General features: G+C 39.9%; 1 protein-coding gene across 1 annotated transcript in view; it reads right to left on the reverse strand.

The window, feature by feature from the left end:
• The window catches only part of POLR3B (RNA polymerase III subunit B), a 67,900-nt gene that overhangs the window by 8,515 nt on the left and 35,551 nt on the right, over positions 1-23,834 (reverse strand). The window contains exons 20-26 of the mRNA XM_031600054.2: positions 17,486-17,695; positions 15,467-15,625; positions 14,407-14,524; positions 13,119-13,261; positions 3,843-3,946; positions 2,749-2,915; positions 975-1,088 (exon numbers count right to left, since the gene is read on the reverse strand). Coding sequence (XP_031455914.1) covers positions 975-1,088; positions 2,749-2,915; positions 3,843-3,946; positions 13,119-13,261; positions 14,407-14,524; positions 15,467-15,625; positions 17,486-17,695 — 1,015 coding nt within the window. The remainder of the gene's footprint in view (positions 1-974; positions 1,089-2,748; positions 2,916-3,842; positions 3,947-13,118; positions 13,262-14,406; positions 14,525-15,466; positions 15,626-17,485; positions 17,696-23,834) is intronic.

Here is a 23,834-nt window from a genome sequence, read left to right on the forward strand (position 1 = left end):
CTCCTCAAAACAAAGACTGTGCCACTGAGCCACCTTGTGTGAGACAGGAATGTCAGCAATATAGCACACGAGTGCAAGCAGCCTTAGAGCTGGAACCAAACAGCTCATTTGCCTTCAAGGAGAAAAGGTGAGTAGCACCAATGAAAGCAAAATGCTGCCAACTCCTCAAAGGTGCAGAGAATGTAAGCCCACTTCCAGGTGTTTTTATTACATATACCCCAGTGTATACCTTCAAAATTACCCAGGAGGACATCAATGCAGTAATCAACATTTTTGTTGGAGAGAAAACTAAGTTCAGGCTCGGAGCAATCAACACTGCTCCACAGAAACTGAAGACATATTTAAACTGGGCAAATAAAATTGGAGATTTATTGTTGTTGTCCCTGTAAACTTTGTAATTTATCACTGTGAAAGCACAGTTCTCCTGTACAGTATTGTACAAAAACTGTGGATCACCACATAAAACTCTAAATTAAGTTTTCGAGTTGAATGGAAGTTTTCCAAGGCCAAGTACAATGTACTTGGGATGCATGTTATGCTAATGCTGGTTTGTGCTCCAGCTGGGCCACATCAATATTAACCTGCTCAGTATCACAGACTGTTGAAATATCTAAATTAATTTCTTCTTTCTACTCGTATCTTATTTTTAAAAAGTAAAATGCCTATGATAAGAACAGTCTGGCAGGGAAGGGCCAAAGTGTGCCCTGAGAATCAGAGCATGGTGCTTTTTAACCAACTGCTAACAGAAGTCTGAGAAGCACTCAGATTTTGTACAGCACAGAGCACACCTGGATATTCAGAACAACCTCCTACCACAGTGCACTGTGAGAGCTCTACTCTGTAGAAGTGTATCAATAGGTAATAGCATCTTTTGTCAAGCATCAAGAGGTGAATAAACTGCCTTACACCCATCAGTCAGATGAGCATATTTCTGAGTGCAGGTCAGGAATTCTGCACTCAGCCTTGAACAATACCTGGTAAGCACTGCTCTGGGTCCTCGAGCTCTTGCATGCATTTTATCCAACACCATGTGCTTCAGTTTCTGGTAATACACAGGGCCAAAATAGATGTACGCTTCCAGAGGCTCCCTGGATGAATTAAGAAAAAAAACACAACATTCACAGTTAGCACATATTTACTTTAAGAGTGATAAGCGTGTCACAGACAAGAAGAATTTAAAACAATCTGGGAATCACGAGTCCTTGAAAAACGTGTTTGGGCTTCCAGGTCTGAAAATCTTTCAGAGAACCCCTCTGAACAGAAGAGCAGTGCACTGCCAGCACCATGTACTGCTGCATCAAGGGACAAGCAAGGAAGAAGCTCCTCAGCTCCTGCCACATGCTGCTCTATCTGCAGCAGGTGGGGGCTTGCTCAGCAGCTGCACCCTCAGCACAACACTCTGCCCGTGCAGGCACTGGGGGCTCAGACAAGGAAAGTAAAAGGGCCATTCAGAACTGCACTTAAAATGCTGAGCTTTGCATCCACTCAAGAACATTTGGAAGCAGCACAGAAGGTGTTACTTATTTCTGCGAGCTGGAATAATAGGTGAAGATTTCTGTCTTTAAAATACTCCCAACTGTAAGAACAGCACAAACAACTGAAGATCAGAAAGCAACAGCTGAGAACACTTAGTCATTTCCGAGTTACCACCTTCAGCACTCATTAACAGTCGGATTTAACACAAAAACTCAGCACACTGCCAACCATTTCTTTCTAGAAACATGCATGTGATGCAAAATCAAACAGCAGACAACCTCCCAGTCACAGTCCCTACTGACATGATAGAGTGTTAATCCAAAAGCCACCCATTTAAACCAATAGTAACATGCAACCAGACATTTGAAATCTGCATATGTATCTGTAATTTTCACACATATTTGCTTCCAAATTTCATAAAAAAAAATAGATGAAGCACATGAAATTTTGTCTGCGAGAACACCAGTAACCTAAAGAAAAGTTTCTAAAAGTTTTTTCAGAAAGCTGAAGTTCGGGAGCAGGAGAATTCCAGACAAAGAAAGAAGTTTCTCAGTGGGAAACAAGATTAGGCACGTTTGTTAAAAATCATCGTGAATTATCAACAAAAAGTGTTTCAAACATTAAGTACTTCACAAAGAATGTAAGGTGTAAAAAATCTTTGGTCTTGAAACGAAAGACAAACAACATATGGAATAAGTTGGTAGGAATAGCAATTAAAAACAAAACAACTTACAGAAAAGATCCAAACTTATTCCTTGAGAAGAAGGGGACTGGGAGAATAATAAAAATAGCAGGAAGGTGGGATTAAGATAAATTTTGGAAGGCAGGCATGTGGAACCATATGGCCTATTCCTGTTCTTAAACTATCTTGTGTTCTTTGAACTCCGTGCCTCAGAAGCCAGTCCCATCAGCACAGCAGGAAGGTTGCAGATTAGAGTGCAGTGCCAGACTGAATCATTGTGTAAGTGAAAGGAAAAATAAAATAAAGCACACAAAAAATATTCCCAAGGAACAGACACCTGCTTCCAAATCTACATTTTACAGTACTATTGGAATCGCTATGAAAATACTCTTCTGATTCCAAGTACGTACAACAACTGCTGCTAAAAGAAACCTGAAATTTCTCCCAATCCCTCAGAAGGAAAACCTTGATTTTAATTTTTTTGCCATACAGAAGAACTCAGAAGATTTTCATGTCTCCTACAACAGCTGGTCACGTTACAGCATTTCCCCACTCCCCCCAGACAGCTAAATTACGCAGCAAATTCTTACCCGGTGATACCAGATGTTACATAGTCCTTCCCTAGGTAGTTATAACCATGGCGAATGAGATCTTCACAAACATCCTTCACTTTACTGCCTCCAAAAGCTGTTCCATAGTGAAATCTGCCATCTAGTACCCCTGCCTTTCCAGCCAGGAGTTCAATTAACTTTCCTACCTGCACAAGGAAAAGCAGAGTTAACAGCCTGCTGACCAGCACATGCTAGAACATACCTGGATCAATTGCAGTGTTATTAAGGCAGTTGTCTAATGGGAGGTGCCCCTGCCTATAGCAGGGGGGATGGAACTAGATATCTCAAAGGCCCCTTCCAACACAAACCATTCTGTGATGGGCCTAAGATGGCAACCTGTGTTACTGTGTGCAATAGAAACAGTGGGAGAAACCCAAGGAGAACAAGGAGGTATTCCTGTAGTAAGGGATGAAAAGCAGACAGGGTCTGGGATCCCCTTAAGTACCAGAGTCAGACATTCCCATTTTTTTTTCAGCTTGTCTGAAAAGTGAGCACGATCCAGTGTGGCATTCTGCTCTGGGAGACTGCTGCAGAGTTTGACACTCCACAGTGCAGCAGTGGGAACAGGAGGAAGGCAGCTAACAAAGGAGAAACATCAGAGGTGTACAAAGTAATCCGTAAAGGTTCCATATAAAGGTCAGGTTGTGATGTATGTGGTACAGCCCCACAAGGCTTGCATGAATTCCATGGAGATGTCAGTGATATAAGGCCTAGAACTATTACTGAAACTCTGCTCTTCCCCTCACTTTTGCCCAGCTGACTTACTGGGCAGAGTCACTTGGGAGGGAAAGGCTTTAAATGAAGTACCTGGTCGCTCTTCTAATAGTTTGATGCACTACAAAATGATTGTGATGCACAAACAAAAAGCCCACATCCCAACTCTTTTTACAGAAGGATGTTTCAAAACAGATGGTTGAAGGTTCATAAGAGGGCAAGCATGTGGCATGAGGATTGGAGAATGTTCTTACTGCAACTGTATGGCTCTCACATACACACAGTTTTGTTTTTCTGGCTTAACAACTTCACTTTCTATTGCAGGATGCTGCCTCTTCAATGACAACACAGCCACTAACCGTCATACGCGATGGGAAGCCATGAGGGTTCATTATGATATCTGGACAAATCCCTGTATCACAAAATGGCATGTCCTCCTGAGGAACAATCAGTCCACACACCCCTGCAGAAGAGAGAACATTTCAATTCACCAACAGCAAACCACCAGCAGGGCTGACGCCTCATCACCAGATTTTCTTCGGTGTTTTTCTCCTCCTCTCTTTCTCATGGATCACTTTTTACCCAGATTCATTACCGTGACCGCTGCTCGGACCTGCAGACTGGAAGAGAACCCTTGTGACAGGACTGGCTGCATTAGCATAGCCCTGCATAATGCTCCCTGTGACGTGTCAGCTAGCAATTAGGGAAGAAAGCTTCAGATACAGTTTTCAGATGCAACCAGAACTTTTTGACCATCAGTCTGGAACATCTCAAGTGAAACCTATTTTTTAGAGCTGATACTATAATTGTCTGGGGAAAAAAAAAAGAAATCAGGTCTCTCGCATCACCTCTTCGGACACTTAAAATTAACACTGATTCAGAATCCCTTTCTCATGTGCATCTTCACTAAATGCTTAATAAAATCAGCATTTGATACGAGCTGGGGGCAAATAAAGGGAAAATACAAAAATCCAACATTTTTTCAGGCAGTGTTCATTTGCTGAGCAAAGACTGCTCTTGACAAATTACAGGCAGTATAAGGAGGGGTTGTATTTTGTATTTTGTCCATCCCTGAACATGCATTGTTACTTTTGGAAATTTTTTGTCTCACTGGGTCGAAACAAAAGAACAAAACACCAAACTCTAAAATTACTTATGACGTGTTAAGCAGAAGCACGAAAACTCACTTTAAGGTCTATCGTGTATCGTGATGTTTTCCTTTCCATTCTTACAGCCGAATGCTGCAGATCAGAACGCTGCAGTGATAAATGACCAAGAGATCTAACATACAACTTCAGGTGCTAAAATGCAGCTGCTTAAGCCCATACTCCTTCAAGCCAATGCTACTGTTTGAGCGGCCAATTTCTTCCAGAAGCCCTTGCAACTGGAAAAGCCAACAAGCTGTCTGAGATGAGCCCTCCACGCTCTGGGAAGGGCCCCGCAGTGGAGGGGCTACTGAGGGCTGGGGGTGCTGGGCACATCCCAGGCAGGCAGCCCTGGCCGCCAGCACACAGGGGGATGGCGGCGGCAGCTCAGGAGGGAGCAGCAAGGCAGGGAGAGGTGCACCAACAGCAGTCAACGGAGCAGGAATGGTAAGTATGGGGGGAGGGTGGGGAAGGATGAGAGCTCCTGGGAGGGGGGGGGGGTGGGGGTGGCATTTAGTTTTTAACTTATTGAAATTAATTTTCACTGTTCCATTATGATAAAGCGGTAGCACCTTTCTATCCTCCCCACCAAGAAGCAACCACTTGCTGAAAATGAAAAAAAAAAAACCAAAAACAAAAAACAAAACCCACTCTTTCTTGCGAGCACAAGTTCTTTATCCTACATTCATACACATAAATACTTTACTACGGGTATATTATGGCACTTATGCCGTGCCTTATTCCTGTTTACTTCTAAGAAAGCATTAGGCTACATCTGGACTTCGGGGCACCTGTAAGCCAAAAATTAAATCTTAGCTAACTTAAAATTACTTTAGGCTCTGAAAACCTTTTATATGCCACGCTGGTTCCCATAGCAGACAGCCACTGTGTTGTTTGTTTTGTGTGAAAGTGAATGATAAAAGATCCATGAAATCGACACAGAAAGGCAGAACAGCAGAAAGAACTGAGGGCTCTCCATCATAGCGGCTTCTACCCTCCGCTGACTTGCTGAACAATGGGACCTACACACCCAACTGCAGATCTAACACAGCTGTGCATTTCATTAGATGAAGAGCACTAGTGACACAAGTAAATAATTAACTTATTCTGGTCCGCTGGCTGTGGTTATGAGACCAGTCATAGCTGACAGATTTTAATACAAGTTAACACAAAGACAGCATAATGAGCTTAGAAGTTAAAAACAAAATATTTAGAATCCAGCAATGGGAAGCTCGCTAGGCCATTTATAAAGTTTCTGTTATAGCCCAGAAAAAAAAAAAAGAAAGAAAGAAAGAAAGGGAAAGCTATGAAACCTCAGTTCTGAGCGTCTGTATTTTAAGAAGTTGCTGAGTTTAGGTAGCAGATGTACAGCACATTCCATTGTATGCAGAGAACAGGATGGAGAGCAGCTTCTACCTCTCCATGTTTTAAGAAAGTTTTTCTCCTAAGGAGAAATTTACAAACCTGAAAGGCACCTTCCTGCACACAACACAACTTCTAAAAGCAAGCAGCTGCAACACACTCCAAAACGTGAACTTGATTCATTTTGTAGTCCTTCTCTGTCAGAGGCTCTTTCAGAGATCAGCTAATGCCTGCAGGTCTGCTCTGAGAGTTCCTGACTCTGCTTCTCCCTTTCAGCCCTGACTGCTGTACCAGGGTTTGCAGCAGGGCAACAAAATGCCAGTTTTGCATTGCCAGGCAGCTGCAAAAAGGTGACTGAGTGAATTAATCCATTAGAAGTAGAATAATCACTTGAAACTGGCTCATAAAACAGTAAAGGAGAAAAGGCAGAAGCTGGATTTAAGACAGCCTCAAGTTCCAAACGCTGTCCCGTGCAACACCAACTACATTTCACAGCCAAGCTGCCCGGCTGCTCCCTATGCAATATCCATAAACAGGACATGCTCAAACCCATACTTAACTTACTACAGGTTTTTAGGATTTCCTGATTGTTGTTCATTCAGACATCACATGAAAACTGCTCCCCAGCTTTCACATGGGACGCACAAAATTACTTGGTTTCATTCTCCCTGAATCCCCAGCACGCATTTTCACGTGCTGCATGTGAAATCCAGCAATACGGTTTTAGCCTACATGCTGTATTCTGATGGGCCTGAATCTCTTCTCACCCGTAACACTGTGAAGTTCCTGTCTAGGACCAGAATCAAACACTAACAACCAGAAAAGGCAGCAATTACTTTTCTAGACAGAACAAATGCTGTGCTGTTGTATGCCAGCCAGTAAATGCCAGCCCTCATCAGGCCCGATGGCCCCATCTTATGCACAGCTGTCTGCATCTCAGCAGCCTGTGCCTCCACATGGCCCTACAGGAAACAGAGCTCTCCCACCTCTTTGCTCCATTCCTAGATGGGAGATACTCCCATTTCCAGAACTGGTGTCTGCCCTGCAGCCTGCTGACAGCCACAAGGGGCCAGGGTTGGTGGGAGGGGGCAGGGTCCCAATGATGGTATGGGAAAGTTTGTCACCAGATCTGTCAGGTGCCCTCTATGCACACATGCCAAATGAAAAAAAATAATCAAATAAGTCAAAACAACCTAATATAGAAAACTAATTACTAGCAGCAGGAGGGACATTAGCAAGCAAAGGAGACGAAGTGAATGGAAGCAGCAGTAATACCAGCTCCTATCAGCAAGACAAAAAGAACTGCATTACTAAGTTGTCCCTGTTTGTTTATTCTAATGATAGAACGGCAAAAGAGCTCAAACTAACTGAAAAGTATCTACTTTAGATTTGCCAGGTTTGACAGAGTTTGGAAATACCCCTGAGAAAAACCACCAGGCCATGCAATGAAGAAGAGGGGTACTTACAACACAGCACTGTATATTGCGAGCAAAGGACCAACTGATGGGCAATCATGAATAAGGTTAAGCAAAAAAGTACATCTGCATCAGAACTCTGACTACACACTGCCATGGCTAACTAAGCACAAAACAACTCCAGGAGAGAAAAGTGCCGCATCACACGAGCTTTGTTCAATATCAAATCATTTGCTGATCTATCGTATCACTTCCTAGATCCCATTTGACATAAGAACAGAATTAAAATTAACAGATAAATAATGCATAAGTAAACTTGATTAGTTTTCTTATTAAAAACATCACTCTAAATGAGAGGAGGTGCTAGAAGACAATACAGTTTGTACACTGCTTTCCCATGAGCTGCTGAATGGTCTGATGTGATAAATTTGCATAGTCTGAAGCACACAAAGAGCTGATTAATTGAAACCCTTACAATGCTTCTGGAAGCAGCTATTGTAAAACAATAACCATAGGAACTTTACAAAATACACATGGCTGAATGAGTCAAGAGCTTAATAAAATGTGTGTTCAGGATACACTATTTGGAAACAGAATTAGAGATTTTTATTCTGTGCCATAAAATGCTAAATCACCCTAATTTCAGAGGTTCAGTTGAGGATTTACTGAAGAGGTCAGAAGGTTACCTGTTTGCTGCTTGAGATAAAAAATGCCGTGATTTTCTTCTTAAGCAAGCACACCAAGCAGCAGTATTGTGAAAAATAAACAAACAAAGCCTGTAAGGGAAGTTTTAACGACATTCTGACATCTCCTTTTCTCATAACCAACTTCTGAAGATAAAAATAAGGTAAGAAATTCCTGCCTTCCCCGACGTCCAATAAATGCTAATCATCTCGCATTCCTGCAGTCAATAACAGCAAATTCTTTTTAATACCACTTCAAGCATTTAATTCCTATAAACTCACCGATGTGTTATTAGAGATAATGCACTAAGTCTGGTTTATAATGTGGGAAAATGACACGAGTAATGATTTAAAGCTAGCATTTCAGTTTACACACACTGCCTACGTGTAGTGCAAAAGCACCCACTGAGAGGACAAAGATAAGTTGTTCTTAGCTATGAATTCAGGCAAGCATGAGGCCGATGCTCAAACTAGTAAAAATTTTAGAAAGTAAGCAAGGTCAGACTTTGGTATATAAATGGCATTGTAATGAAGTTTATGTAGTTGACAATGCTGTGAATGGATTTGTTTTGACAATAAAGAACACGGTTCATTTAGGAAAACAAAGACCATCTTTCATGAATTTAAACTCGCTTCCTTGTCTTTAGAGTTGTTTAAGTGCAGATACTTCAGAAAGGTTTAATCCTTTATCTTAGATCTTCAGCTATTAAAAAGCTTCTGTTTGCCAGTTCAAACAATCTCTTGCTTAAATACAGTTTTTCCACTCCTCAGGAATACTGTTCAGTATTGCTGCTTAGTTCTGTGATCTACAGGACCTTTGTTGGAGGTGTTAATCCTTTTTCACATGAGAGACTGAGAAATGTTCTTTCAGAGAAGTGATATATTGCTTTTTTCACATCAAAGGAGCCCAACTTTTTCCTCATTGTGACTTGTAGCAAAGCAAGAGGAAATCTGGAAATATAATAATTTAGTTTGTATGGAACTCAGATGAAGCTTCTTTAGCTTAACAATCCTTTAGCCTTCTGTGCTTTGAAAGTGAATTTACTTGAAGAGTGCAAGATTAGAAAACAAAATAATACACCCAAAAAGTTTCTTTATCCTTCTGGAAAATGTATGATATGATGTAGTTAAAGCAAAGACCTACAGCTTAAGATAAGTCCTCTCTGGTACGTATATATTTAGTCCTGAAACATTAGAAGCTTAAGGACTTTACAGACTAAAGGGACAGCCCTATTCTCAAGATCTTATTGTGACATCCTGCTTGAAGACGAATATTGAGATGGCACAAAATACTTGCTGGTGGGTTTCAGAACACAACGTGATGGCCTAACTTTCCTTCTTCTCATGTACTTTGTTGACAAGTTTCAAAGGGAAGGCGAAGGCTTTCCAGGCAGTTTGGAAGAGCACTTACAGCATGGACTTGCATGAAAAGAGTGGACAGGCCAGGAAGTGGTGACCCTTGCCCATACAGTGTTGACATGGGAGAGGACACAAAGAAAGTAGCAAATACAGATGCAGTGGCATAGATCTAAATTATTACAGGGGCCTACCAAATCTACATGCGTATTTAATGAAAGGCTCTTCTGCAACAAAAGGCTAAAGCTGGTTTGTGAGATTTAATCTGCTGTATCCCAGACACTTTCCAATTCTGTTACTCTGCTTCCTTCTGCCCCAGTGACAAAGTATACCTTCAGAATACAAATCAATTTGGAATACATGGAAAAAAAAAACCATGAAAAAAGCTTTGCACAATCTTGTATTTAATACATATTTAATTAGTTTAAAACTGTGACCACAATATCATGAAATCAAATCTCATCTTCATACACTCTCTCCAGAAAATAAAAATACTGACAATAGAGAAAGGACAGTAATTTGCTTTCTCTCCTTCTTACTAAATTGAGGTACTTGTTTAAATGGCTCTATGATGGGCTTAAAACTAACACTCACAAATTAAACTTGAAGAGGTAATCAGCTGCATTCAGACAAAGAGAGAACAAATTCAAGGCTAATTAAAAATTCTCTCAATAGAAAATGTTAAACCGTTAGTACTGTGATTCCTGTTTCATAGTTGCCTATATTCTTCTGCTACAACAGATCCTTCTCTGATTTGATGTCAGAAAAAGATGATACTAGCAATATGTTTAAACAGCTAGCACGGGAGATTTCCCCCCCTTTTTTTTTTTTCAAAGCTTTTGTTGCCTGTAATGTAACATTAATGTCAGTATCCAGTTCTTCACTGTATGCTGAAGTCACAAAACAGTAACCTCCAGTGTTCTTGTCAGTATTTATTTCTATGTATCTAATGTATTTATCTTCTCCCCAAGCACATTTCTCCCTTCCACCACTCTTCCTAACATTTTTTCTTCTGAAGTACTACAAGACAATAAACTGAAAAGCCTGCTACCAGTAAGGGCATACATCCCAGTAGGATATAATATTTAGAACATGCCAACTCCCCAGATCACAAGAGATTATTACAGATTGATGTACTGGACAGCTAACAAGCACACGCCTGCAAAATCTGTAACACAACTGTTGCAATGTTCCCACTCTTATCCCCCCCAGCAAGTGGAAAGGGACATTTGGCATTCTGAATAATTGACGTTGGCTTAGTATCATCACAGGTCCAAAGAAGGGATGCAGGGGGCATCAGTCATTCTAACCTGATATGATGCCAGGCATAACTGTGAATGCTCTCAAATCCCCCTACAGCATTTAGGATGTTGTTTTTCATTACAATGGGACTTACATAGGTATTTTACTTTGGGGAAAAAAAATATTAACACTCTCAGGTTTTCTGGATATTAAAGAAAATGCCATGATTCCACTACCATGATTATTAAGTCTGCATTTGACTACAGATATCAGAGCTTGACAAGGAGCAAGAATACAAGAATATCCAGTGAGATGTCTGTCCTTCAAGACATCTAAAATAAGCTCTCTATACTGGGAGATGCCTTATGTACATTTAGTGGTATGGAAGGCCCTCTGTCACCTAAAGCTATATTGCAGTTTGCCTGACACTTCTGATTTCTCCTGTCATTCTTCCACTTCTCCTTCTTCTCCTCTGATGAATCTCAATTTGTGGAGAACTCTTCTTGGTTTTTGGAGCAGCATGGGAAACAGTTCCATTTTAATGCTCTCCAACTCCATCAAATGATGCACATCAATAGCCCAAGTCAGGAGACAACTGTACCTGCTTACATTTTTCATGCAAGATAAATATTTGTCATTATTAACCTAGTAGCTTCTTAACTATAACGTATACTTCTTTAATTCTAGTAAGAAAAATTGTCACATGCAGCTAAAATGCTGCATTACGCCTGAAAGAAGAAAGAACCAATTAGATAAAGTTTAAGAAATTATGAAGAAATGGGCTTTGCTATAAAAATAGCCATAAGCTTAACGTACTTCACATCTCCTTTGTGTCTTAGGTTGTAAAATCATTTCGAACAAATTTTACAGGAAATCTTCATGAAAGAGAAAAAAGGAATGGAGCAGTTGAACTATCCCAACTGCTGAAGTCTTTCTATTTCTCTGTTAAGCTAATGATCTTCCTCCTCACTTACAGAAACTATCCTACGTGGCTGGTGTGGAAGAACTGGACTGGATTTTAAAGGAAAGTCAAGAATGCACTGTTTTTTCTTTGCTTTTTTGAAGCTTTCCATAGTATTTTTTTTCAGACACTTGGGGAAACAGTGGGAATCACTTCTGTTTTTAGATTAAAAGCCACCTTGAAAAACATTTCAACATTCATCAGAGGGGTTCATCTCCATTTCTTAACAATAGCAGAAAAAAGGCAAAAGACAGTTTAAATGGCAGCCCATGTTTTAAGCAGAGCTATTACTGCAAAGTTCATTAACTACAACTAGTTTTAAGTATGTGTGTTCCAAATCTAAAGAGCATTCTCCACCGTTTTCTCAGTTTCCTCTCTCTTTGCTCCACACAGACCTCACAGATACTTGTGTCACCAGACAGAAGAAGTTGGTGTGCTAACACTGAATGCTTTAGTTCCAGTTCCTCAGAAATCAAACTAGGGAAGTATAGATTTTGTTATTGTTGTTGCTGGTTCAGTAGTTTTTAAGGTGGTATCACATTTGCCCAGTAACAGGAGAAAAGTGTATGTGCCTCTTTCCTTCCCCATTGCTTAGTCTCACATCAGATGCGTTGTCCTCAGTGAGACTAAGCAATGATTTCAAACCAAAGTAGGATCTAAATACACACTAGGAATAAAACATTCAGGTAACAGGTTTAGTACAGCACATACAACACGGCAAAAGGTCATGCTAAATTTCTAAATTTCTAGATTTTTCATGTGCAAAGATGAAAAAGTGACTAACAGTCAAAACCAGTGCCATATTGAGACCACAGGGAACAAAACATGTTTATAAATAATTTACAGTCAGACTGTTTTCAGTCACTTCTTTCACGACACTCCTCCCCCACACTCCCAACACTTTGAGATTCACAGAGGATATTCCATGTCATGTTTTACTGCCGTTCATGCCAAAGGGAGTTCATTACTATCTTCAAAAGATAGGGAAACAAGCTTCTAACTTTCATTTTACAATTAATATTCAACACTGGAGATCACCATGCCACTGAGCAGCTTCCTAGTAGGAAGCTATTTTACAGCTCTTGGTTTGAAGATCAAGAGCTACCCCAGATCACATTCCGTCTCTAGTCTTTTCTGTTCATTCAGAATAGGTCCTCTCACTCTTTCCTTCAACACCTTTCTTGATTGCTCATCGATAAGTCAATCTAAAATCAAATTCACACTTAGAAAAACAAAATCCTGTTCTTATTCTAAAAGGACACCTACCCTACTTTCCAGGTTCATATATCAAACAGTTTTGTTTGCTGATTCCTCTTTCACTTCCAGAAACATAATTGCTACATTAGGCAAACTCAACCAATAAGGAATACTTCTTCTACCACTGCAGTCATAAAATACCTGAAACATGCATGATGCATATATGTGATGGGAATACTCAACACATATTATTTTTATTAAATACATAGCTTACCTTTCTGTCCATGACGACTGCTAAATTTATCTCCAATTTCTGGGCGCCTCGTTTGCCTCAACAACATTTTGATCAAGAAAGCATCCTCTGCATTTGATGAAATCATTACTTTTTCAATATAAGAATCAGTAGCACCTTTATAGCTAGCAAAAGAAGACAGAACATGAATTTTACATTTATGAACAAAAGAAGTTAAAAACAAGTACCTGTTTATTGTTAAGTTTCTGGCTGAAATGCAGCCTTAATGGAGCCAGGATTATAACTGAAGAAGGGAGCTTAAGGAATATTCTAAAATAATTCAAGAACAAAATGAAGGCATAATATCATGTACTGGAATAGAAACGAATGATGGACAGAACACAGGATGGGATACAGAAAGAACTTTGCAGGTATCACCTGAGTTTATATAACAGGAGATGCAGGGATTAAAAAGATAAACTGCAGCAGGAGGTTATATCAGATTTCAATATCTTATGTAGGAGATTGTTTTGTCTGTTGTTACAGTAGCTGAAATGGTCAAACTGTGACACCTAAAATTAGAACCCTGTGTGCATGTCTCTATCTCTTGATAATTATCTTGTTATATCACTTCTTTATTAGTATCCTGTAGGAATATATCTTCAGCTTCCTATTGGTTCTGAATCACAGAGAAGTGCAGCATGGCTGTATCTGCCTTTCTGACCTGGACACCAATTTTTTGCCTTGCTCTCCAGTAATTTATCAACATGCCAAAGCCATTGCCGATTAAATAGTGAAAAGCTCTTCATGCTTCCTAATTTATGTATTTTACTTCAAAGTTTTCATCTCAGAATTCTTCTGAACTTTCAGGACACTAAGGGAAAAAAATCTTTTTAATTGTCCTTTCCTATTCATTCAGTGCTTTGGTAAAGAACATCTGCTTGGAGTGGCCAGAACAAGCTGACCATCAGTCACCATCAGTCTCTGAGATAGGAAGGCCTCCATCTTCTGGACTCCTACCTGGAAAAATGAGGACTGAGAAGCAGTCAGTGTTTTCTGAGAGTCTGCATGGAGGAGATGCACTCCCTCACTGAGCATACATATGTTTTCTGCCCTCCCACCTGTTCTGCTTCTCTCCTGTTTCTCCATTGCTTAAGCTATGTATAATACCACTCCTTGCTCACAGTGTCATCACTTCTTCCTTGGATTCTCTTGGGAAACTCTCTCAATGATTCCTCTCTATACACATATTTTCAGGAGAGTTCCTTGTACAGTGGGACCCCTCCTCTATGCTACCTTCCCCAGGTAGAAAGTAAAGGATGCAACATACGTTACTGGCACATCTTTGTACTGTGGTTGCTGTGGCACACTGCTTCCTTCCAGAGGTGTCTGGGTTACTGTTGGCATTGATTTGTTCACAAGGACTTGTTTATTTTCTACTTTTTCACCTACAGCAAACAGAAAATAAAATAAAATGTATCTAGCTACCGATATTAGAAATATATTCAAAGCTACAGAATAAGGACTATTAGAAGACAAACTGTAAGGAACACATCCAGAAAGTAGGTCATGTTATATTATTGAATATCGCATGGTAAGGGAATCATCAAACCTTTTTTGATAATCGAAACAGAACGGCCGTGCATTGAGAGCACTGTGAGAAGAGTATCGAACATACCCAAGGTCTAAATATGAATATGGATGTGAAAAGGCATCTAAAGTCATTTGCCATAAGGAGAAAATTAACAAGCAACGCTGTAATTAATTTTAGAAATTTCCACCTAAATGTCTGGACATTACATAACATCCACAACTATTTGTGCAAGAGCACCTTTAGTCTCTCTTTCCCTGCCCAATCGCTTTTCCTATCATATTTGTTTTCCTCTCCACCTCAAAATATATTTCTGAAGTGTTAAAATGACAAAGTCTTACTTCCTCAGGCAGTTGCATTAGCTGACAATAGGCTAGGAGGTTTTAATAATGAAAAATAATATAAAATCTCTCCTTAAAAGTCAACAACATAAAAACACGATGGATGGAACCACAATATTGTAAAGAACTACAATATTAAAAGTCTGCCATTTTGGGGATGTAAGAAAAGTACTACTTCATAACAGTGAATCATGGTTAAGACTGATAGTATAAATTTTCTACTTAAGCACCTCTCTTTCCCATGCCCCCCCATCAAAAAACCAACCAACACACCCACAATATCAGGCACCATGTTGCTTTCACAAGCCAACATTTAAACATTTTCCACTATAATATTATCCACTACAAGAAAAAAAATACACTAAGAACAAAACAAAGCGCACAAGAAATTTTAACAGAATGTTCATGTCTACTTCAGATTCAGTAGGTGCTAGGCCTTAACATGCAGTCTGACATACCAGGAGAGCAGATACCATCAGCATCTAAGATTTCATGGCGCCAGATGGGTTTGCGAGTAGCTGCATCCAACATTGGGCCCATCACTTTGTCAAATGTCTGGTTTGTGTAACGCTTCAGTGTACACTTGGCATTCTTATACACGAGACATCTTCCAAAACCTAAAACGTAACACAGACTTTTGCCCAGGAGTTCAAAAGTTCTTTATAACATGTTATCAGAACAACAACAAAAAAAAAGAATGCTGAAACACATGCTAAGCTATGAAATATAATGTATTTTTAACAGATTATTCATCATTGTGATTATGCGTACCTGTCACTGCACAAAGGCACCTTGTAGCTCACAATTTAAAATCAGATCATGTACGCTATTACTTTTTAAACACAGGACTGCAAACCAATTCTGAAGTCCTGTCAACCTCTCCTATAGCTCTGTACACACACACACCATTTTTCTTATCTTTAGTGGTACACACACAGACATACCATTGGAGAAGATGTTTAAACAGGATGAGAACAGCTCCTCTTCCTTTCGGTGTCTCTAAAGGACCCAAACTTTTACTCATCCTTGTGGCTGACAAAGCCTTGCCTACCAGAAAAGCAATTACTGAACGTTTCGTACAATCATTCCATTTTCTTCCACTTCCAGGAAGTATGAATTACATATGATTTATATGTACACACACACACACACATACACATGTATATGAAGATAATTACATGTAGAGTTAGCTTGTTTAGGTGAGAAAAGCAGCACCTTTGGATGTTTCGCTCTATGTGCACCAACTAGCCACACTACTAAACACTTCCATCACACTTACAGACAGCCAAGAGTGGTGCTTTCTAACAACCCTACATTATTTTAGTCCATTTGAAAGATGGAAGTAGCCACATACAGTACATCTATATTGTTAGATTATGTCAAGTAAGTCCTGACAGGCACCACAGCTCGCCCTGTAAATGCTACCAGTCTACCAGAAAAGAAAACATTCACTTTTAAATCATGTCTGTTGTTGTTTTAGAAAAGAAGGCATAAATTAAATGCGTCAGACATTAATGCCAAAGATACATGTCTAGGAATACTATTATTGCTGCCTAGCAACAGGGAGGAAGGGTGTATGGAGGGGGAATAAAGTCATGGAAGAAACTGATTTTGGCCACCCAAAAATAAACCGATTTGATCACACTGCATTACGTCTCCTCTCAAGGGAATTTATTGAGGAGAGAGAAGAGACACTAAGTTTTCAGGAAACTCTGCTCTATCCCCCAGCAGCATTAACATAAAGCTCCGAGATCTGTGGAGAGGATGACACAGGCCAGAATAGCATAAATACAGATTTCATTTTGTTAGCTCCTATTTGATGCTTATGTACATTGAAAGACACACGCAGTGCATTGGTTTTACTTTTCTATTTTTAAAGAAAGAAGAAATTAACTTTTCTCAGAATAAATATTATTTTGTTTTAGGCAATACTATTATTTTCCCTCAGAAAACAAGCAATACTGTTACTGTGCTGTCAGAGCACCAAGATCACAGTGACACAAAACACCACACGTTACACTCACTTTCTGAATACATTCAAAAATCTGTTTTTATCTATTGCTTTCATTACTGACAAAAATGATGAGACCTCTGTTAGCACTGATGAAAGTCTCATTTAGGATGCAAGTACCACAGACATTTTATACAATGCCTTTTTTTTTTGGCAAGCTAAATATTTCCAAAGAGACCATTTCTCCTTTTTTACTTGAAGTCAAAAGTTAGTCATAGGTTCTTATAATATTCACACTCAAGAGTTTATTCACACGTTGGCAACTTCACCCAACTATTACAACCATGGAATTACAGTTACCATACATGCAGAAAACAAAAGCACCCAAAGTGGTTTTGAAGACTGTTTGTAACTGTTTGTAAGAGCAATAAAACATATTATATGATAACACCATGAGACAACAAGGTTATTAAAGTATGTATTGCAGCACATGGTGGAGAAGTGGGTAAGAACTGGTGGTTCTTACCTCTGTCCAAAGAAGCTTTATTTAGGACAAGAGCATCTTCAATATCGTAACCACTGTAGCTCATGACAGCAACTGTGGCATTCTGTCCAGCAGGCAGTTTCTCAAAATCTATCAGTTCAATTGTTTTTGTTTTTACCATTGGCTTTTGTGGGTAGGCAAGAAGATACATAAGAGTATCTATCCTGTTTCTTTGATTGTATCCAATAGTACCTGTATGTAAAAGAAAAACAACAGTCTGAACATCAGTAGGTTTCCTAGAAAAAAGTGTTTCTTAGCAAAAAATTACATGCATAGAAACTGACAAACTGAGAAATTTCATATAGTAAAATGAATTCCTCATGAAAAAAGCAAAAAAAAAAAAAATCATACAAGAGACTGAAGCAAAACAACTTCACATTATTATACTCAGATAAAGCACCAAGAGGTTTCTTATTTTAAACTTACAGAAAGGTTTTATTTTTTTAGGGAAGACCTGAGCATCAAGGCAAAAAGAACAACAAAAGAAATTAAACTATTGTCTTCCGTGACCGAATGCAAATAAGATTCTTTTAAAACCATGACACTGAATAACAGTACAAGTATTAAGTTTGTTGTTACTGTCATAATAGTCACAGAATTTTTAAGGGCTGAAACTATGATCCAAAAATCGTATCAGAACCAATAGAAAGACTCCCACTTGAGTTCAAGGGGAACTCTGGATCGATCTCTGTGTCTTCTACTTCGTATTTTCTTCCTTTTTCTGGGCAATAATTAGTTTAACAGCAGCTTGTGTTACAGTGTCACAAAGCACAAACAAAGCATACAGCTAGCAGCAGCCAAGACTGATTTACTTTCTGAAATTAGAGACGCCGTTGCTAGAAAGACTACAGTAGAAGTTCACCCACAATATATTTGTCTTTCTACATGAAATTAATTTTAAATTTACAGTTCAGAATTCAATCCTTTGTATAGACCTCCCAGCTTGAGACTGAAATTTTTGGCCCTGTCCCATCAGACTGCCAGAGTGTCTCCTGAAATCTGAGGAAAAAATAATTAACACCCAGCAGGGAAACATAAACTGTTGTGTAGCAGAACAAAAGTTAAGGCAATCGTATGTTATTAGTTTGCTGTACCAGGACTATGCTATGTCTCTAAGCAATTAAGAAATTATAGCCTGAAAAGCTGAAGTACTAAATATTCTGCAGTACATGTGCTAAAGAACTAAGTCTTTCAGAACCTTTCCAATTTCTCCTGCAATTTCAAAGAGTGGCTTTTTTCAAAGAAAGGTCAAAGCAGCCTGACTATAATGAAGACTTCACATGGCCAGCATATAACATAGCTGAACATAAATCTGCTCTTAGGGGCTTTATGTTTTATATGCACATACTTGTAATTTCCAATTGTCTGCATTTAAATAAAATATCTAGAATATCAATTATTTAAATGCAGGCAGCATCACGGGCAGTTCCAAAGGCCTACTGGGCTGCTACTGCTAGGCTCACTGCTCTGAACACCATTCTCAGGGATGAGAACAGGGAGATACCTCAACAAATAATGTCAAAAACAAACATCTTATACGCCATCTTACAGGCCTAGACTTTTCTTGGTTCTAGGAAGTAAACCTGAAGCCACAAGCACTATGTTCTTAAACACTTGGGACAATTCAGAATGCTTGACAGGCTTTTCCCATCCCTTGCTTCTGAACAGCTTCTTTCCTGTCTTTTTCTTAGAGGAAGAAATAGTTCATCCCAGAGCAGTATTTTCTGCACGCAGCAAGAAGCAAGCTCACAGGGCCTAGAATTTCCAACACTGAAGACTCTCCCAGTCATCCCTGAATAAGGCTCAACACCTGAATGTTCTCTTACTTCTGATATTACTCTAGCCTAAGAATAAGACAATATTTTCATTTCTACTGCCAAACAAAATGGAGCTTTAGACCACTCTTTTTCTCTGCACCTAGAATGAATAATCTGTGTGATTTCAGGATAGGCTATTTGCTGCACAGCTCATCTTAAAAGTTTTAGATAGGTACATTTCCCTATTGTTGAGAGAAATATTCTCCTGAGTATGCCACACCAGCTTTCTCAACATTCTCTTTTGAAAAGCTTGCAATTTTTTTCTCCTCTGGGATGCTTATACATGCCACACTACGGTTCACTGGTTAGGGATGCTAAGACAGGATGAAGTCTGGCGTGTCGGACCTTAGCTAAATTTCTTCTTTTATACTCTAGGAACAATCTGAGTCACCCCTTATATCTCAGGGTTTACAGATGACACACTCACATATTTCAGATAATTCAAATTCAAATTTTATCCATGACAGAGTAACAATGCTTCACGTGTTTTAAAGGTTCAGATAAGCCTAACGTAACTGTTATTGCTTATCTCAGACCAGAACTGACATTACTGAGATTCTGAGCCTCAGTAATAAAGTATTCAGGTAATTTTTAGAGGTGAATGTTGTAGCATATCAAATGGAAAACGTACACGTAGACCAAGTAGTGGATATCCTAGCAGGAAAGAAATGTTAGTGAGAGTGATTCAAGAACACAAGTAAAATGATCAGTCAAACACCTGAGGGATGGGATGCCATTCAGAGGGACCTAGACAGGCTTGAGCAGTGGGCCCAGGTGAACCTCATGAGGTTCAACAAATCCAAATGTAAGGACTTGCACCTGGGCCTCAACCCAGGTGCAACCCCCCACTATCAATACAAGGATGGGGGATGAAAGGGCTGAGCACAGCCCTCCCAAAAAAGACCTGGGGGTGCTGGTTAGTGGCAAACTGGACAGGAGCCAGCAATGTGTCCTCACAGCTCAGAAAGCCAACTGTATCCTGGGCTACATCAAAAGAAGTGTGGCCAGCAGTACAAGGGATGTGATCCTGCCCCTCTCCTCTGCACTGGTGAAGCCTTACTAGGAGCACTGTGTCCAGGTGTGGAGTCTTCAGTACAGGAGAGACATGGATCTGTAGGAGCACATCCAGAGGAGGGCCGCAAAAATGATTGAAGAGATGGAACATACAGCCAGCTAGAATACACATTTATCCAATCCTCTGGTGTATTACTTATAGCAAGGTTAAATTTAACAACCAAAATTAACATAGATGCAGAAATTAATCTACTTGAGATACGAGCACAAAGGGATATATTACTGCACGAGTCAAGAGAGGAACTTCCATACTTCTGTACTTCCCTTATTTTCACCATGGATTTTCTACTACTCTGTCCTTTATATGAGAACAAACCAACAGAGAATAGGTGAATCATTTTAAAGGCTGCAGTGAACCCTGTAGAGAAGCTCCACCTCAGCTCACAGATGTTCTTTCACATTACATGTGTTAATTGATCTGGACAGTCAGCATCTGAAATGTTCTCCTCATAGTAAAAAGATTAAGAAGTTGGTCCTAAAGATTATGGGGAAATCTGGCTTGTTACTGCCCCAACAGGTGCCTGGTGCCAGGGAGAGAAGCTCGAGAAAGGGGCTGCCTCAGAGGGCCCAAGTGCTGCAGAACTGGGTCTGGCCACAGAGCAGCAAGCCCAGAAGAACAGCACAAGCTGGTGTTGCTTTGCTGTTGGCTTAGTTCCCTGCCAACAGGCCGGCCATACAGAACCTGGGAGCACTTCAGCTCAGCCCACTGATAGAAGTTGCATAAGTGTTCTTGCTCACTCCCCAACCTTGCCCTCAAATATTCTCTTCTCTTTCACAGGCTGGAATCACAATTGACACCTAGAGCCTGCCTTCCTTGCTCAGACTCATGTTAAACATTTGGGTTGGAACCACCACACACAGCTTTGTGGACTTGCAAAGCCACCCTCACAGATAGGCCTGTGCAATACAGTGGACTGCTGGCAGGACTATGGGTGTTTTCATTTCTTACATTAGGCTTTTGTGTAATGCTTCTCAGTAACAGAAGTACAGCATATAAAACCGACCCGTTTCCTGCAAATTGAAGTGACTGAAAAGCTGCATTTAAAATTACACCTCTAATCTTAGGCGCCTTTGATCATTTTAAATGTTACTGTACCAACACATGGAATTCAAACAGTACAGATTCTTGTATTTTAGTCCTAAATATTCCTCAGATTTTAAGCTTCTACTGTTACTTCTGCACTGAAATGTCAGCCTTCCACTGAGGCCCTCGCATCTGCTACTGTATTTGCCAGCACAACTTCCCCTCAGTCTCGCAGTACAACTGACAGTGCAGTACAGCACATGGTACATCGTCTATGACAAAACAAAGTGATTTCATTTCAATATCATCTCACTGAAATCCACTTTGCTCACTACACCAAGCGCAGCCCCAGTCCTCCAACAAAACGACCCACTCAGAAAGAGGTATTTTTCGGTACGTTTTACATGGTCGTATTTTAACACCTAACACTCATCAAGGATGCTCGATTGCAGACCTCACTGCAACCTGACGGACACCCTCCCTTTATCTGTACTTCCACATCTTCCTCTGTGTCTGATATTTCTAAAAAGGGGCAAGGCTGACCAAGAGCACAGGGCCCTCATTCTGAGCATGGGGCTCCGCTCTGCCCCCCAATTTCGGACAGACAGGAGTGACACTGTGCACTTGGACGTGAGTCTCCACATGGCAACATGGACCTTGGAGCCAGTCTGCAATTGTGAGACGGGGAAAGAAGGAAGGGTGGAGAACTGCAGAAAAGCTAGGGGTTTGCAGTGCAGCGTTACATGCCCTCATAAGTAAAGTCTGAACTACATGTAACCTGTTTCAGGATTATCCTTTAGATCTCATTTGATCTACAGCTGTATAGAAAAATAGTTTCTGCCCCTACATATTACCACTGAGGGTGTTTTTTTTAAAAAGCAGCAATTAAAGAAAAGTTCGGGTGCTCGCAGATACTTCAGGCAGAGCAAAACAAGGCTCAGGTCATGTGCCAACATTTAAAATGTACTTTCATCTAGCTGCTTATTTGTAAAGTCAGGTGTTTTGTCATAACAAACTGAAACAAAAGCTTTTTTTATTGCTCAAGATATTCAATGGCTTTTGTGTTCCTAGCGTCAGCAGAAACGTCAGAGGATTGTATCCAAGGAGCTAAATGTGCAAGACCTAGGGTCAAAGCAGCTGAATACACCAACCTCAGAAAACACAGACAATGAATTGCAAATGACACTCAAAACAAAACGGGGAAAAAAACCTTCACACAGAAAACTACAAAAGAACTCCACAGATACTGAATTGGCTTTCTGTACACACTGATCCTGCTTAACTGTGTGTGGTAACTAACCAAACCTTCTGAGACTAACAGTCATAAAATAGAGACTCGGGGGAGGGAGGAAGGATAATGGGATGGGGGAGAACTGTAAGAAAAAAGATTGCATCGCCCCTCTCTCTTTTTTTAATTTTATTTAAAAGGGATAACACGCAACTGCTTCTATTTTCTGCTATTTTGGTGTCTGACCATGACAGTTTAGCATCAGGCAGTTAGTATGTTACTATTTCTGCTGGAGAAGCCTCACTAAGGTGCCAAGGTTCAGATGCACAGCATTAACAGGAGTGGTGTGCTTTTTTTCTACAGTAACTCAGCTTCTAAGGCACCATCAAAACAAGCACATGTACAGCACAAGTCTGAGTGCAGCTGTCTGAGCTGATGCACTACAGCTCAGATTCTTGATGGCACTCACTCTGGTTTGATCACAGCCTGTATGACTGCAATGCTTTAATGCTAGCTTAGCTATGTAAGAATGGAAGAATGAGAATTTAGCTTGTGTTAATGGCTTACCACTGCATATTTAGAAAAAGGTTTGGTTTTTCTTTAACGATCAGCTGCCACGTTTGTAAAAAAGAATAATTAACTGATCAGAAATTAATTTTGTTTCAATCATTTTCCTGGGAAGTCATTATTATATTGCCTTCTTCATTTAAAAAAAAAAAGAGCCCCAAATCTAAACTGCTGCTGTGGGAAGTGGGCAAGTAACTAAGTGCGCTCTTTAGTAATTTGCTCGCTGTGTTTCTATAATGTCAATTTAACTTTTCTTTTGCAAGACAACTGCTCAGCTACTGAGGAAGTCTCTTCTCACTGTCTCTCTTTGTGAGAATGCTTTTTTTTTTTTTTTTTTTTTTACTCTTTTTGTCTGGAAACCCATAGCACATTGCAGCATAAAGAGAAAAGAAAACCTGACTGCCAAACCTCCCGTTATGTTGAAAACTTCAGTCATTATGATTTACACCCCCCCCCCCCCCAAAAAAGCAGTAGTGACCCCATTTTCTCCAAATGTTTAAGACTCCAAATTTCTCCAAATTATTAAGACTAACAGGTATGCTCTCCATTCAGCATAACTGTTTTTTTTTTAATTATTTTTTCCAACTCTTTAGAAGTAATTTTCCCTTACTTCATCTCAGC

The sequence above is a fragment of the Phasianus colchicus genome, chromosome 1, assembly GCF_987193195.1.
Source record: "Phasianus colchicus chromosome 1, bPhaCol1.hap1.1, whole genome shotgun sequence".
Taxonomy (NCBI): Eukaryota; Metazoa; Chordata; class Aves; order Galliformes; family Phasianidae; genus Phasianus; species Phasianus colchicus.